The 15,077-nt window shown below is 38.0% G+C and overlaps 1 protein-coding gene across 10 annotated transcripts in view; it reads right to left on the bottom strand.

Moving 5' to 3' along the window:
* camk2d2 (calcium/calmodulin-dependent protein kinase (CaM kinase) II delta 2) overlaps positions 1–15,077 on the bottom strand; it is a 41,324-nt gene that overhangs the window by 10,898 nt on the left and 15,349 nt on the right. For all 10 annotated transcript variants that reach the window (XM_059338372.1, XM_059338303.1, XM_059338295.1 and 7 more), the window contains exons 3-11: positions 7,416–7,475; positions 5,470–5,524; positions 4,554–4,619; positions 3,871–3,943; positions 2,104–2,206; positions 1,844–1,927; positions 1,537–1,631; positions 524–646; positions 222–305 (exon numbers count right to left, since the gene is read on the bottom strand). In XM_059338372.1, coding sequence (XP_059194355.1) covers positions 222–305; positions 524–646; positions 1,537–1,631; positions 1,844–1,927; positions 2,104–2,206; positions 3,871–3,943; positions 4,554–4,619; positions 5,470–5,524; positions 7,416–7,475 — 743 coding nt within the window. The remainder of the gene's footprint in view (positions 1–221; positions 306–523; positions 647–1,536; positions 1,632–1,843; positions 1,928–2,103; positions 2,207–3,870; positions 3,944–4,553; positions 4,620–5,469; positions 5,525–7,415; positions 7,476–15,077) is intronic.

The following is a 15,077-nucleotide window of genomic DNA, read 5'->3' as shown; positions in this document are numbered from 1 at the left end:
TGGTGGAAGAAGAGACAGAAATAGAAAGATTGATTATAAAAGGTCACAGCAAGAAAGAGGAGCACAGCAAAAGGGCAACTTGAAGGTTTTAGAGAATAAGTCATCATTTCAAAATTACCCCATAGAGTCCTGAGTGAGAAAGACAGAGAGGGGGGAGAGAAAGATAGCTGGATGGATTGTTCTATATAAATAGAAGCATGAAGGATTGCCAGACGTCTCACCTTGAGTTTCCTCCTGGCGTTGAATTTCTTCAGGCACTCCACAGTCTCCTGCCTGTGCATCATGGAAGCTACGGTGGACCGTTGCTGCAGGAAGAAGATGAGAGGATTTGAGGATTAAGAGAGTGGAAACAATGGACAGGAGAAATGAATGTCTTTGCATGTGTGGGCAATGAGACAATATGTTCGTACAAGTTGGATCTGATGGTACGACTGACACTACTGAGGAGTTACTGATAGTAGTTTAATCTGTATATCAGTTCATGTGTGTGTTTCTGCATCTCTGTTGTTTGTATGCCACATACGCAGATCCAGGGATGTTTGAGGGCCTCTGCGGCAGTGATGCGTTTACTGGGGTTGATGGTCAGCATCTTGTTGATCAGATCTTTGGCCTCTGGAGTTACAGTGTCCCACTCTGGGGACGGGAACTGGGAAAAAACAAGACAGTGTTAAACGCTCATTAAAAAGCTAATAGGGACAAAATATAACATTTTTTTCTTTATCAAGGCAAAGGAGAGGACACACAAAAACAGAAAACATAAGCTGCAACTAATGATTATCTTCATTGTCAATTAATCTGACAATTATTCTATCAATTTAATCGATAAGTTTGGTCTTTAAAGTGTCCCTTGAAATGTCCCTTCCAAAAGCCCAAGATAACATCATCAAAGCAAAAGGCATCAGGAAATATTCACATTTACATATGAAGCTGGAATCAGAATTTTGAGTTTTCCATTTCTTAAAGATATAAAATATTAATTGAAAAATAGTTGGTGATTTATTTATTGGTTGGATGTGTGCAGCTCTAGTGAACAGACAGAAAATACATGAACCAAAGTAGGGTAAATTTGTGTATTTACTTTCTAATTTAACATAATTTTTGCCAAATTGATGTACCTGGCTGGGAAAATTAGATCCTAAATCTATCCAGGCCATCTATCATATTCTTAAGCACAGATTTAAGTAATAGTTAAAAAAAAACAAAAACAACATTTTCTAGCTGATTAAAAAGAGATTACATTTTTTTTTCAGGCAATAAGGGCCCAAATTTGATTAAAATAAATATGAATAAATGCTACAGTTTTATTGTAATGTGGGATGAGGTTCAGTTTAGTAAATATTTATTTTGGAGATTACCTTTTTAGGCTTATTGAAATAATTTCATAATTTAAAGATAGAATGCATGACTTGTACATATAAATGAATGTTTGATACATTCAAGCCCGTACTACAGCTTTAACAGAAATGTATGAAAATTACATATTATATTTCAATTTGTTCATTTTTTAGATTGTACTGTATGTGTGTGGGTGCTTACATCATAGGCGCCAGCTTTGATTTGTTGGTAAAGGCGGTGCTGGTCCTCATCCCAGAAGGGAGGGTAGCCCACCAGCAGGATGTATAAAATCACACCTGGAAGTGAGTAGATATGTTTATTGTCACAGAGCAGCAAAGAAGCCAGAAAGTATTACTACTACTAAACACTTGAAACAGCATGAAGCTGCAGTGCAGAGCACTCTTCTGCAAACACCTGAACAGGGCAGACAAAGCCAAAGACAGAGGCTTGAGCTCAGGCGTTAAGTTCATTCAAACAGTTGCAGTGAGAGATTTTTAATGTTATTTACCACAAGCCCACATGTCCACTGGCTTCCCATATGGGTCTTTCCTTAGAACCTCCGGAGACAAGTAGCCCGGGGTGCCGGCAAAACCTGGAGGAGTGATATGGAAGGAAGGAGGAGATGTGGAATGGCAGGCAGGAGTGGGCAGTTCAGTGACTAGGCTGTTTTTTCGACTAACTAAATGAGTGATTGATTGATCGACTCATTGGTTGGTTGCTTGATTGACCAACTGATTCAGGTTGAAAAATGGATGGATGAATACTCACCAAACCATGCCTGCTGGTCCCCCTGCACCTCGATAGCCAGCCCAAAGTCAGCCAACTTGACCGCCGCCCCCTTCAGCTTACTGGCCAATAGAAGGTTCTCAGGCTGGGGGGGGCGGAGTCAAACAGGTTAGAGGTGAGAGGTCACACGCTCTGGGAACAAGCCGCCCACAGACACAGATCTAAAATCAGATTAGCCAAACCAAATCCTAATGGAAACTATTAGGGGTCAACGATGCTAAACTGCTCTTAAATCAGTGTCTGAGGCAACTCCCTTTCTGCCACACAAATGACAGAGAAACAGAAATGTGCACGGGACCAAATCTCTACATGACAAAGGACATTTTCCACACTGGAGCTGTGGACTTGCTCCCCAAACCTCATGGATTCTGAGAGAGTGATTTGGCAGCAGACGTGATGTGCTCGTCCACAAAGACACCAATCCACTGTTAAAATCCATGAGTGGGAACAAAGTGCACACTGCAGGGAGAAGGATACAGGAGGGAGGTGTGGTGTAACAGGAGACGTGGGTGTAAAAACAAGTGACTCAGCCACATATGGGTAACGGTAAACACACACCACACACTAACACAGTTTAGCACAGCCATAAATATATGCAAGCTCCCAGCAAGCACACATGCACACACACACTCTCAAACACACACACACACAGACACAGGTGCAGAAAGGTCTTCGCTAACCTAAGGCCAGTTAGACAGTGTGCTCTAATGAATAAAACATTTCCTAACATTTAGAGACTCTAAACACAGACAGCCTGTGAGCAGTCAGTTTATAGCAGACATATGACTCAACAGGACACTAACTGACAACTGGACAACATCTACATAATCATTTACATAATTATGAATAAATCCTTCTGATTATGAAGCCTTTGAAAACTTAAAATCACTTCAGAAAAGCACATCTTCCCTTATAAAGTTGACAGCTTGGAAATATCAGAAATTATCACGGGTGTTTTTTTAAATCAATGTTTCTTACAGTACAGTTACATGTTCACATTTAAACATATTCAAGGGAGCTCTGTTGCATTCTCTCCCCTTTTCCCTCCAAATAAAAACGCTCTTGGGAGGTTATGAGACTATCATTAGAATATTCATGACCTTGGAAAATCTTTCACATCTCAACATAATTTTTACATAATTATGCAAATGGTGATTATTTCTGAGGTTCTGGCTTGTGATTGCTCCTATTTCTGTCACCATAGCACCACGCAAGTACTACGCAATCACACACACACACACACACACACACACACACACACACACACAACATCAGGGGTAGTATTAGAGGAGGATCCTTATTCTTGACATTGGCAGGACAGGTATTAAGCCCAGGATATCAACTCAACAAGATTCTACTGTAATAATATAGGACACGAGCTTTAAGTCTCTGCAGTTTGGTAAGTTTGAATCTTATTCTGCATGCCAGAATCAAAGTCAATTTCAAAGCTGAGGTCAAGGTCAAAAGAGCTTTACTAATTGCTCAAAGCTTTTAGGGCTTCTGCGAAGAAGAATGGATAATGTGGCAAATAAAAAATCTTTATGATGGTATTTTTCCTCTCATTTGAGAAGACAATTATCGGTTTCAGTTTAATGTCATCAAAGAGACTGTTTAAAAAAAATAAGCAGACTGCGCAGATGAAATGGGTTAGGGCTGTGAGGGGAGTCACTGGGTCTTTCTTAATATTGCCATCTGTCGTACAGAGTCAGGACTGAACACAGCTGCAGCCGGGGCTGCGATCATACAAACCTTCAGATCCCTGTGGACGATCCCATTAACATGGCAGTGATGGACACTCTCGAGGATCTGCTGTATGCAGTGGCTGAGGGCAGGAGTGTAATGAACAAGCGCGGGATTGTAATGGAACAAATGGAAAGAGTGACAGGAAATAAAAGGAAGAAAGGCAGAGAAGAGAGAAATTAATTATGGGGAAAAGAAGGAAACAGTCCCATAAAGATGTATCATATGTCTGTCTAATTAGGCCTCTTATGTGTGATACTGTTTTCTTGACAAGTGACAGCAAGTCACATGAAGGTAAGTCATTTTTCACAAGATTTGATGTATTACACTATATAGACAAAGCAAAGCTATAGAGTGGGAAAACACAGATACACACATACTACCTATCCCTTTTCTCTCTCTCTGGGGAGGAAGTACTTCAACACAAAGCTGGCAGTGTAAGGTAGGCTGTGTGTGATTAATACCGCAGGCTATATGTCGTTAATCACCTTTATAAATAACTCTATGAGATGCCTCAGAGACAAGGCAGGTGTATCACACCTCTGAGAAGACCATATGTGAAACACACAAATATACACACCAGGAGCAGAGAGAGATGCATCATGGCTGCTGTGCTCAGCAGTGTGTGTCACTGTGTGTGTGTGTGTGTGTGTGTGTGTGTGTGTGTGTGTGTGTGTGTGTGTGTGTGTTACCTGGCATCAGCCTCACTGTAGTACTCCCTGGCTACGATGTCCTCAAACAGCTCCCCTCCTGTCACACTGTGGAGAGACAGAAAAAAACATTTTAGTGAACATATTTCTGTCTCTCTGTATCAATGACGAAAACTACTGCACTCAAGCATAAACACACACACACACACACACACACGCCTCACTTATCTAGAGACATTTTACACACGCAACGTATAGTTATCACATCGATAAACAATTAGCTTAAGCCATGGTTTATTTGGGCACAGATCTAACGAAAGGGCTTTCTACAAACACACGCACACACACACACACACACACACACATACATGCAGGAGAGGGGATATAGGCCAGTAGTCTGGTGTACCAGCTTCTAAAAGTTCAAACTGTTGTAGCAGAATGTAATGCATTACTAAATTAAAATGAGTAGCACCACACAAACCAGTTGTTATGCAGAGATAAGTGGGTAACTGCCAGGTGTAACTGGTGTGTAGCTAACTAAACTAGCTATGTGACAAAACGTTAGCTGGCCTGTTGAAAAAATAAAAGAGAAAAATCTGATCTGATGCTGTTTAATGATGACATAACCCTAAAATATCTAGAATAACATTTGACCAAAATAGCATGATTTAATTTAAATGATTAAGTGTTGTGCTAAACATGTCATATGCATTGAATAATTAGAACTGAGGCGAATCATCAGATGAATAAAGTTTAGTTGAGCACATTGCTTGACCCTCTTATATTCTTATTTTGGTATGTTAAGGCTTGTGATGCTGCAGTGAAAGTAAAACAAGACAAAACATGAAATTGGTAGGGTGGTTCCAACTGACAGGGAATGTGTGTGTGTGTGTGTGTGTGTGTGTGTGTGTGTGTGTGTGTGTGTGTGTGTGTGTGTGTGTGTGAGGGTGTTACTCACAGATCAAACACCAGATAGTGGAAACCCTCTTCTGATATGCTGTCATGGAGTCGTACTGTCGAGGAGATTTAAGAAAAACACAAACAAAGGACAGAAAAGGAGAAGAGACAGAAGAAAAAGCCAGATGAAACAGAGTAAATACCCCAAAACAAACAGCTGCTGTGACTCAGAGTTAGGTTGTTATTTGTCAGGTGTATTAGAAATACAGTGGTAATATGCAAAGGAGCAGTGTGAAGTACAAAGTGTAAATCAAGACGCAAAATGAGTTTGCAATGCATAATATATTCTACCGCCACTTAATGAGATGATTCATGCTGTTCTTAAGAGGGGATATATTCTGAAAAAGTTTCTTAGAATAGCTGCCATCCACAATCACTGTGAGACCTTTGAGAACAACTAAGTCTTAGTTTTATAATCAAATTCAAATTACATTGTACATTAATGCTCAATTATTACAAACATCATAATCACAATTATTTTGGTCAATAATGAGAACAAGATTATTCAACCAATTTGCTCACTGACTCTGGAAACATCATGTATTTATTGAACTTTAACTGTGAATTTACTTGAACTTTAAATATAATTCAAGTGAAAAACTAAAAAAGAATAAATGATTTATAAAATAAATAATACTAACTTTTTTGTAACATTAGTGCACTTCTACAACCTGCAAAAAACTACTACACCTATATTTATTATATAACAATAATAAACAAAAAATAGAATACATCAAAATGAATAAAACCAACCTAGTGGACTTCCACAAACCTACTAAACCTGTATTCAGTATATAAAAATAGAAAATAAAAATAAATTAGACCAAAATAAATTAAATCAAATATATTGCAATATAAGTTTACTGCCACAGCCTACTGAAACTCTCTAGAATTTATTCAACATTTTGGCAAACTATTCAGCATATTTCAGTCTGTAACTCTCAAAAATGGGTGAAACCGCACCTCTGTAAATATTAAGCCCTGTCCCATTCATAACAGGGAAATGGTAAATAATTTATAAATCATTGTTTTGAGATCTGACCTGGCATCTGAGGGCTCAACATGGATTAGACAAGAATAATACATTAAATACTATGTGTGGATAAATATCTGACCAAATATGTTAATGCTGATTGCTAAACTCTTGTATTTAAAGACAGTGAGTTAATGTTTTGTCTTTAAATCCATTCCAAGGTTTAAATATTTCATAGGAGGAAATAAATATTTAATTTGGGTCCTTGATCCTTGGAATTGTGCTGTTTTAATCTTAGGTATTATATACACAGGACTTGGTATTGACATTAGGAAGTCAATAATGCCCCCAAAGCCCGCTGAGTATTTGGCTCCTGATCCTGAATTGTCCTATATATTTATTTGTCGAACCTCCAATGTATATTATGTATTTTCTCTTGTTTTTAATCAACATTTTTGAATATTTCAAAGCCAGGGAGTAGTGGTCCTCAAATTTTTCAACTGGAATGACAGAACTGATATAAGAAATCTTAAGAAGAAATTGACAGCGAAGAAAAGAAAGCACTAAAGAGCTGATGAGTGTGAAAGCAACAAAAGAGAGGAGACAGGTTCTATCAGAGATATAATGAGGAGGAAAGAGTGTAAAGGGTCAGTGGGTTAGAGAGAGGGCGCGGGGCCGCTGTGTCTTTCTGATGATTCAGCTGGGAGAGCGCACAGATACATCATCATTAGATACCTGTACACACACACACACACACTGTTTCCCTCATAAGTGTGTCTAGAAGATGAATAGCCATCGCAGGATTCACCAGAGACCTGAACAAAATATGTGTTTTCATTTGTGTGTGTGTGTGTGTGTGTGTTTGTGTGTGTGTGTGTGTGTGTGTGTGTGTGTGTGTGTGTGTGTGTGTGTGTGTGTGTGTGTGTGTGTGTGTGTGCGTGCCTGTATTTTAAGATCGAGGACTCGCAGCTCACCAATGTTGGGGTGCTTCAGTAAACGACAAATCCTCGCCTCTCTCTCCAGCTTTTGATGATCTAAAAGAAAAACAGAGGAGACACAAACACAGAGAGGAGCAGAGAAGGTTATTTTTAAAGCTCTTCATTATTCCCTGCTATGATTGGCTTTCTGAATCACCAAACACAAAGTTGGCTGCAAGTTAGTTTTGACTCGGTGGAGGACGCAGCACAGTGTTTGGGCATCGATGTCAGCGTCAGTGTGTGTTTGTGCACTTGACATCCACACTTCTGTATGTGTGTGTTGGCTTTGTGACAGCCCCGTTCTTTTCCTTATCAGAACTGAAATGCTTGACAAAAATAATGTGACCTGATATGTGCTTGGTTATGTGCCACAAACAGGCAGGCAACAGTGGACAACAAACAGAGAGCAGCCACAGTGGATTCACATTAACCTCTGGTGTCAGACTTAATATGAGCTCCTGCTTGCAGGTGCCTTTTGCTGCCCTGAGAACAAAATAAACATGAAAGGATACAAATTTAATTTAATTTCACATCTAAAAGCTAAACCCAGATCTAAATCTAAAGGTAAAGATTATTACATTTTCTTGCTCTTAACATTTGAACTGGGATGTGATGATGTAATAACATGGCCAACATACGGCCAGGGTAGTTTGGTTAAACTGATATAAAGACATTCATTTTATATACAGTATAATCAATCAATCGATCAATCTAACTTTTTCAGTCCCGAAGTGACTTGGATCATTTTCATATGTGTAAGGCAACATGAGGCTTGAATTACACATTACTTTCCTTTATAAGACAAAATGTAGTAAATGTGAATATAGATTTACTGAATTGTTATTTCTCATTAAAATAATAAATCAATGCACCATCAACTTGGTAAAAAAAAAAAAATCAAAATGAACAGGATTGAGAATTCAAGTGCAAACCTTTCAACTGCAGCAACAAATTTGTCAAAAATTAAATAGTGTGTAGAGTACATAAATATAAGATCAGTATTGTTGTGTTCTACTAAAAACAAACCATAAAACCTGCAATAACTGATTTTTCTGCCACTTTCGTGCAGTGTACAACACACTATGAACACAACACTTATATAGCACCTTAGAGGTTGATATGGTTGCCTACTGATTGGAAGGTCGTGGTTCAATGCCTGGTCATAGCAGTCTACATGACGATATGTCCTTGGGCAAGATGCTGAACCCAAAACAACAGCCCAATGGCTGTCCCTACAGTGTGTGAATGTGTTACTTTTGTTATTTGAGCAGGTGGCATCTTGTATGGTAGCCTTGCCCACCATGAATGTGTGTATGAATGGGTGAATGCTGACCTGTAGTTTCAAAGTGACTTGAGTGATTGCTATGACTACAAAAGCGCTATGCAATTGCAGTCCATTCCTGAGCTGAACATTGAGTTCGATGAGAGACAGAAAGGACACCAGGGTTACTGTACTCCTTCCCCGTGACCACAGACAGGCTGGTCACACGGCAGCCGTCTGAATGAATCTCACATCTCTCCTCTACTGGTTTTATCTCACTTTGTGAAACAAGAAGTGACTCTTTAATCTCCCTGTCAGAACATACCAAAGTCCAGCGACTCTGATTCGAAACAACTGAGTAAGAGCAGCAGTCGTTATAATGAGTGTTGCAGCATGGCATTGAGGCGACCCATTTCAGCTTTGCCTCGGGAGAGAGAAAGAGAAAGATAGAGAGAGAGAGAGAGAGAGAGAGAGAGAGAGAGAGAGGGAGAGAAAAAAGAGCAGCGGGTTCAACTTTTTTTCTCCAAATAAAATAGGACGCCTATTTTTCACTCTCATCGTTTTCCTTCCTCTGCTCTTCTTGATGCTATGGAAACTGTGGACTCAGTGCAGCTCAGAGGCAAGACCAACAAAGAACAGCAGGCAGCTTGTTCCCATTATAGATACAGGTATCTTTTTGTTTGTGTCAATGTAGTGCATCTATAGGAAGCGACAGGCAGACGCACACACAAAGTTAGAGCTGCAGTATACTTTAAACGAAATGGAACTTGGCGTGCTCTCAAATGCTCGGCAAAAAAATAAATAAAGAAATGCCAGTACAGTACACTATGTTCACTGTGACTGAAAGACTGTTCATCCACACTACAGGGTGGAGTTTATCAGTCGCAGTGAAAGAGATGAAGCCAGAATAAAATCCCAACAGTAAAATGCACAAAAAAATACAGCATGAGCTGTGGATGCACTACAGTGAAAGCTAAAAATATAGCAGGGAGGAGTGGATTTAAAACCTGCCTTGGTACAGTTACTTACTACTGTAGCACAAAAGACAGAAAAGGACATGTTCGCTCCCTAAACCATGGATAAAGAGGTAGATGTGTGCCAGTCAGTTTCCTGAGCAACTGAAACAAATCAAGTTCATTTGTGTAGCCTAATATCACAAATCACAGATTTGTCGCCAGGGGCTTTACAATCTGTACGGTACATGACTCAATGCTATCAATGATCAACCATCTATTTAACTCCTTCTGAACCTAATTATGTTCAAAAACACAAGAAAAATACTGCCATGGTGGATTTCTGCTCTAAATCAAATGCACCCATAAATTGGCATTAAAAGCAATAAAGGAAATGATTTAAAAAAAATGTCCTGTCCATTTCAAGGAAGGGGGAATCTTAATCTGATGAGAAACCAACAATAGTGACTTAAGATAACTTTTTTCAACTGAAACGTAAGTTTATCAATTTGTCATGAACAATTTACTCTTATCAACAATTAAACTGCCTATACATTGTGTACTATTTTAGTAATATTGAAAATGTTAAAATGAAATTACCTCAAAAAACAGGATGTGCAGAGTCTCATGAGTGTTCAATTCTGTGTACATCATCAATAGGCTGCATTCGCATATAAACTGATTGCATCAGGAGATGATTTAATCAGATTTAATCAGAAACAGTCATTTAATCAGAACAGTCACAATAAATCAAAACTGTAATTCTCCATTTATTCATATTTATTTCATTTTGTTTGCAGTGACATTCAGTTGTTTTTTTTGTTTTTTTTAAATCTCCAGAAAAAGCTTTTATTTTTTCACATCGTTTCATGATATTTTGACATATATAACATAACAACGGATGTTTACTTTAAGCAAAAGCAACAGAAATAATGTACATTAACAATATGGATAATAGATTAAAGTTTCTGAAAAAGGGTGTGTGGATCTACTGCAGTCCACTTTACATGATGTGGAACACAGTGATTGGCTTCTCGACATACAGTCAAGCACATTTGTGCTTGGGTTTAGGTGTGTCTGGTGACAAAAATCATAGATGTATATAAACTAGAAATGTGCATGCACTTAGAGCCCAATTAATCACATGGTAGTGTAAACCACCTACAGAGGTAGGGAAGAAAAATGTGTGAAGACTTCTGACAAAAGGTCTGCACAAACGGACCCCAGTGTTGCTATCTTGTGAGGGGATAAGTCTGCCATATTGCCTGTGAGAATATGCCAATTCCAATTTTGTTTGTAGTATACTGGCAGCTTTAAAGACAAGCACAGAGAAAGACAGGCTTCCTGACAGGCAGAGCCAGAAACAAGGGCAGCTCAGCCATTATTTCATGATTAGCAGGACCCTTTGAGCAAGGTCACTAATCTGTCCATCTCTGCATCAGTCTTACCCTTTTACTGAATGGCACATAATCTCTTTGGCTCTCTCTCAGTCGAACACACAAAGCTCTGTCCTTCCTTTGCTCCTGTAACGATTCATTTCTAGTTTTTAGTCAAAATCTTTCGTTATTGTATGTAAACAATCACATACTCATTTAAAACAGCCCCACTGGCTTATAAAATGACTCCACTTCAAAGTTCATCACTCTACAGCAGACAAAATACTAGAAACCATACAGTACACTGCTGAAGTTAGACTGGTTCACATTTTTAGCCCCTGGCCCTTCTCCTACGTATTGCGAGATATATCTGGCCTCCCACACAGCTACATAACCACAAACCTGTATAAAAAAAGATTTTTATATTTTAACGCTGTATTCTATATATATATATATATATATATATATATATATATATATATATATATATATATATATATATATATAAATTGTGTAACAGTGCACTTTGAGGACATTCATAGTGGATTATAATGCACTCCCATGAACAACCTTAATGCTTTCCATATCAATCAGTAATTATTTTTAAGTGTCTTATGGATGCACTTGACTAGCTAAAGTAGAGGTTGACTGATGGGGCTTATAATGCATTATGACTACCTGTTCCCACCTATTTTCAAATCAAATGTAGCAAGGACTCCTAGCTTGCTGTAATAGTCCATGCGGAATCAAAAGTTATCATTGTATGTTTTAAATAAAGTGTTGATTTATCTATAATAATGCATGCTATATCACAACATTTCATTGATGGTGGTAAGTCAAGTGTAATGGATTTTCATGCTTTTAAAATGATTTATGCTGCATCATAAGTCATGAAAACTTTGTGAAGCTTTACTTTTACTATGGGATGAAAACAGTAAGTTAGATAAATTTTCTTGTAAGTCTCTGCAAAATATTAAAGTCCACCAGAATTGTGCTTTCATTTGCATTTATATACATCAGGAAAATTGATTTCCCTATTCAGATGCAGTCTTATGAATGCAAGGTTTTGCAGCCAGCCTTTGTTCATATTATGAACATAATTAACCATGTTTTGCTGCTTAATCATTTTAATACTATTTATCAGTCACTGACAAGTTTAAAAACAATACAAATTTGATTTGTATTTCACATAAAAAAACTTGTTACTATGTTACTATTTTGTTTTATTGCTTTAATCTGAAGTGAAATATTTGTGAGTTAAATAACATTTTAGCATCCTGATAACTAATATTTTTTTGCTGTTCGGCCTATAGGAGGAAAGAAAAATAATGTTAATACTTCATGACAAAATAATTTCTCTTTGAAGCAACCAAACACAAAGTGAATACTGCTTTAAAAAGTGCATACTAAGGTGGTCACATTGGGTTAGTTGTACTTTCCCCTGTGCTGTAACTCACTGTACTCTCTAAACGTCTGTCATATAACTATTTCATCCCCTCTCATCATTTCCCACCTCCACTTTTCTTTCACTCTCTCTCTCTCTCTCGACTCTCTCCCTCCTCCACAGGTAGTCCACCTCCCAGCCGGCTGGACATCTGTTGTCTAGCAACTCCTGCACCAATCAGAGCGTCAGGCCTCTCCTCTCCTCTGCAGTGGAACCAGCCTTGCATGCAAATGGCCGACATCGAGAGTTCACACACAACTGTCAAACTACAGACAGGAAAAGCACAAGTAACTAATTCTGTGGGAGGATATACACAGTATAAAAGATATGTAACTTGAAGATATATTTTCTGGGAATATCAAACAAGTTGACCCACAGCAAAGAGAGAATACATGACATGACATGCATTAGCATAAAAGTAGAAAAGGGAATTGCAACAGTTAAGATGGTTAGACTTTAGAAGCCTTAAAGAAGAGCACACAGTACACTCCAATACCAAAACCAAATTGTTTGTATGTCATTAGGTGCTTTTGTTTAGTTAATTGCTTAATAGTAACTTTTCATTGTAGCCCTCTGCAACTGTTACATGTATTTGGCAGCAAAGTTAATATCCATTGTTGTGGTAGTCGAGGCTGTTGAAAGCTCTACAAAACTTGGAAAATATTGAAATGGGTTGTATATCTGGTGATACGATACATATCGTAAAACAGGGGCCACGGTTCAATATATTGCTATATATTGCGATACTGTAGGCAAGGTGATATAATGCAATTTTTCAATGTAATTTCAGGGAAACTGTCATACTATAAAGAAAGATAAAGTTCACTTTTCTATGTATTAGAAAGGTGGGACTCTGTAACATCCAACATTATAACACTATTTTTTATGCAATCTGTGTGCTATGTAATGTCAATAGTGTTTTTGAGATTTCTACAGAAACACAAAACATAATATCGCAGCACTCAAGTGTATTGATGTGTTTTACACCCACAGTAAAAAAGAAGTATGCTGGGTTTGTCCTGGTCCTGCAAGTTCCCTGTGCAAACTTCAAAGATATACAAGTCATAGAGCACAAAAATGCCCATATGTGTGAGTAGAGGTTTTATTGTGTGTATGTTAGCCTGTCAAAGCATTTTTATTTTTTAATGGACTAGAAAATCCCATTGTACACATTCCCCTAAACCATTTTCTGCTGCAGTCGACTCTGAATTCTGCCTCTCTCTCAAAAACTCTCAGACTGACAACAATGAGTTCTGACTGGCTGACAAAAATGTTTTACAATACTTTAATGTACCTGTGTGTGTGTGTGTGTGTGTGTGTGTGTCCTACTGCCACAACCACTGGTGAGAGGCTTTCTGCTTACATAGTTATAACTGACAGCAGCATTTCTGCATAATGTGAGGCCAATGTAATTGTGCAGACAAATGTGAAGCTACTCCAGTCAGCTGTTATCATTCAGGCCTCATCTAAGCTGCATGTCTGGATGTCTGGATGTATTTTACTCTGTACAGCAGTGAATGACTACTCAGGTATAAAGTAAGACCATGACATTTAGTGATTAGGACATCATTCACAATACAAAACAACACAATATACAATAAACTCCTGGTGTGCAGAAATTATTTTTTCCCTTCAAAATTGTTTTCTTTCACTTTTCTTATGATGTTAAACGTGTTGGATGTTGTTTTTTTATTGTTAATATGCTTTTAGACCAAAACATATAACGTTATTTATTTGTGCCGTGGGATAATCCAACAGAGAGATCTGCTTTAAAACCTAACTTTTTTTTAAGTTAAGTAAGTTTTTTAGTGATAGTATTGTTTGTCTATTGTAGTCACAAAACTGTCTCAAAAGCTTCTGTGATAGTAATTGCTATAACTACACAGCTTTCATTTTAGCCTACCTAAATGTGGAGAGACACTGGGGTACTTCATCTCTATCAGCTGCTTTTCTGTCTATAGGACATTTGTCACGTCATAAACAATCTTGTCAAAAACAATCTATTTTTTGGCACAAGCATTGCAAGTATGTAGCCTTTGTCCTGCCTAGATTAGGATTCCACACTTTGTACACAGTTGTCATTGTTGTCTGTACTGTTGAGTCAACAGCAAGCCTTCCTATACGACTATTTTCTCTGTATCATCTAAAAAAACTTTGTGATAACTGAATGAAACAACAGATGAGTCTACACTTACTGCCAGAAAAACATAAAAACCAAGGTAGCTGCAGGGTTTTGGTGTCCAAAATAACCTTTCAGCATACTGCAATTCAAGTAGTTTGAGAAAATACTAGGTGTCTGGCTCAGTTTTGTTGTTTTACAATATCTAGCTTAGGGATGGCGACTTAAATGCTGAAGGGGGCCGCAATTTTTCATCGACACTACCACAGGGCCACATATAGGACCATGCACCTAACCAGGTATGATGAAACTGCCATTTTAAATATGTTTATAGTGCAGTAACGTAACATATTTCATGCTTGCATGTATAACAGTATGAATAAGAATACAAAAGGTTTAAAGCAAATTTTCATTCATCCTTTATTTTTCTCGAGGAATCATTGAGGGCAACCCCTCATTTATATTGATGTTGAGAGTACAGAGAAAACACAAAACAGCACAGACAA

The sequence above is a fragment of the Centropristis striata genome, chromosome 1, assembly GCF_030273125.1.
Source record: "Centropristis striata isolate RG_2023a ecotype Rhode Island chromosome 1, C.striata_1.0, whole genome shotgun sequence".
NCBI lineage: Eukaryota > Metazoa > Chordata > Actinopteri > Perciformes > Serranidae > Centropristis > Centropristis striata.
This window is presented reverse-complemented; position numbering and strand designations above follow the sequence as displayed.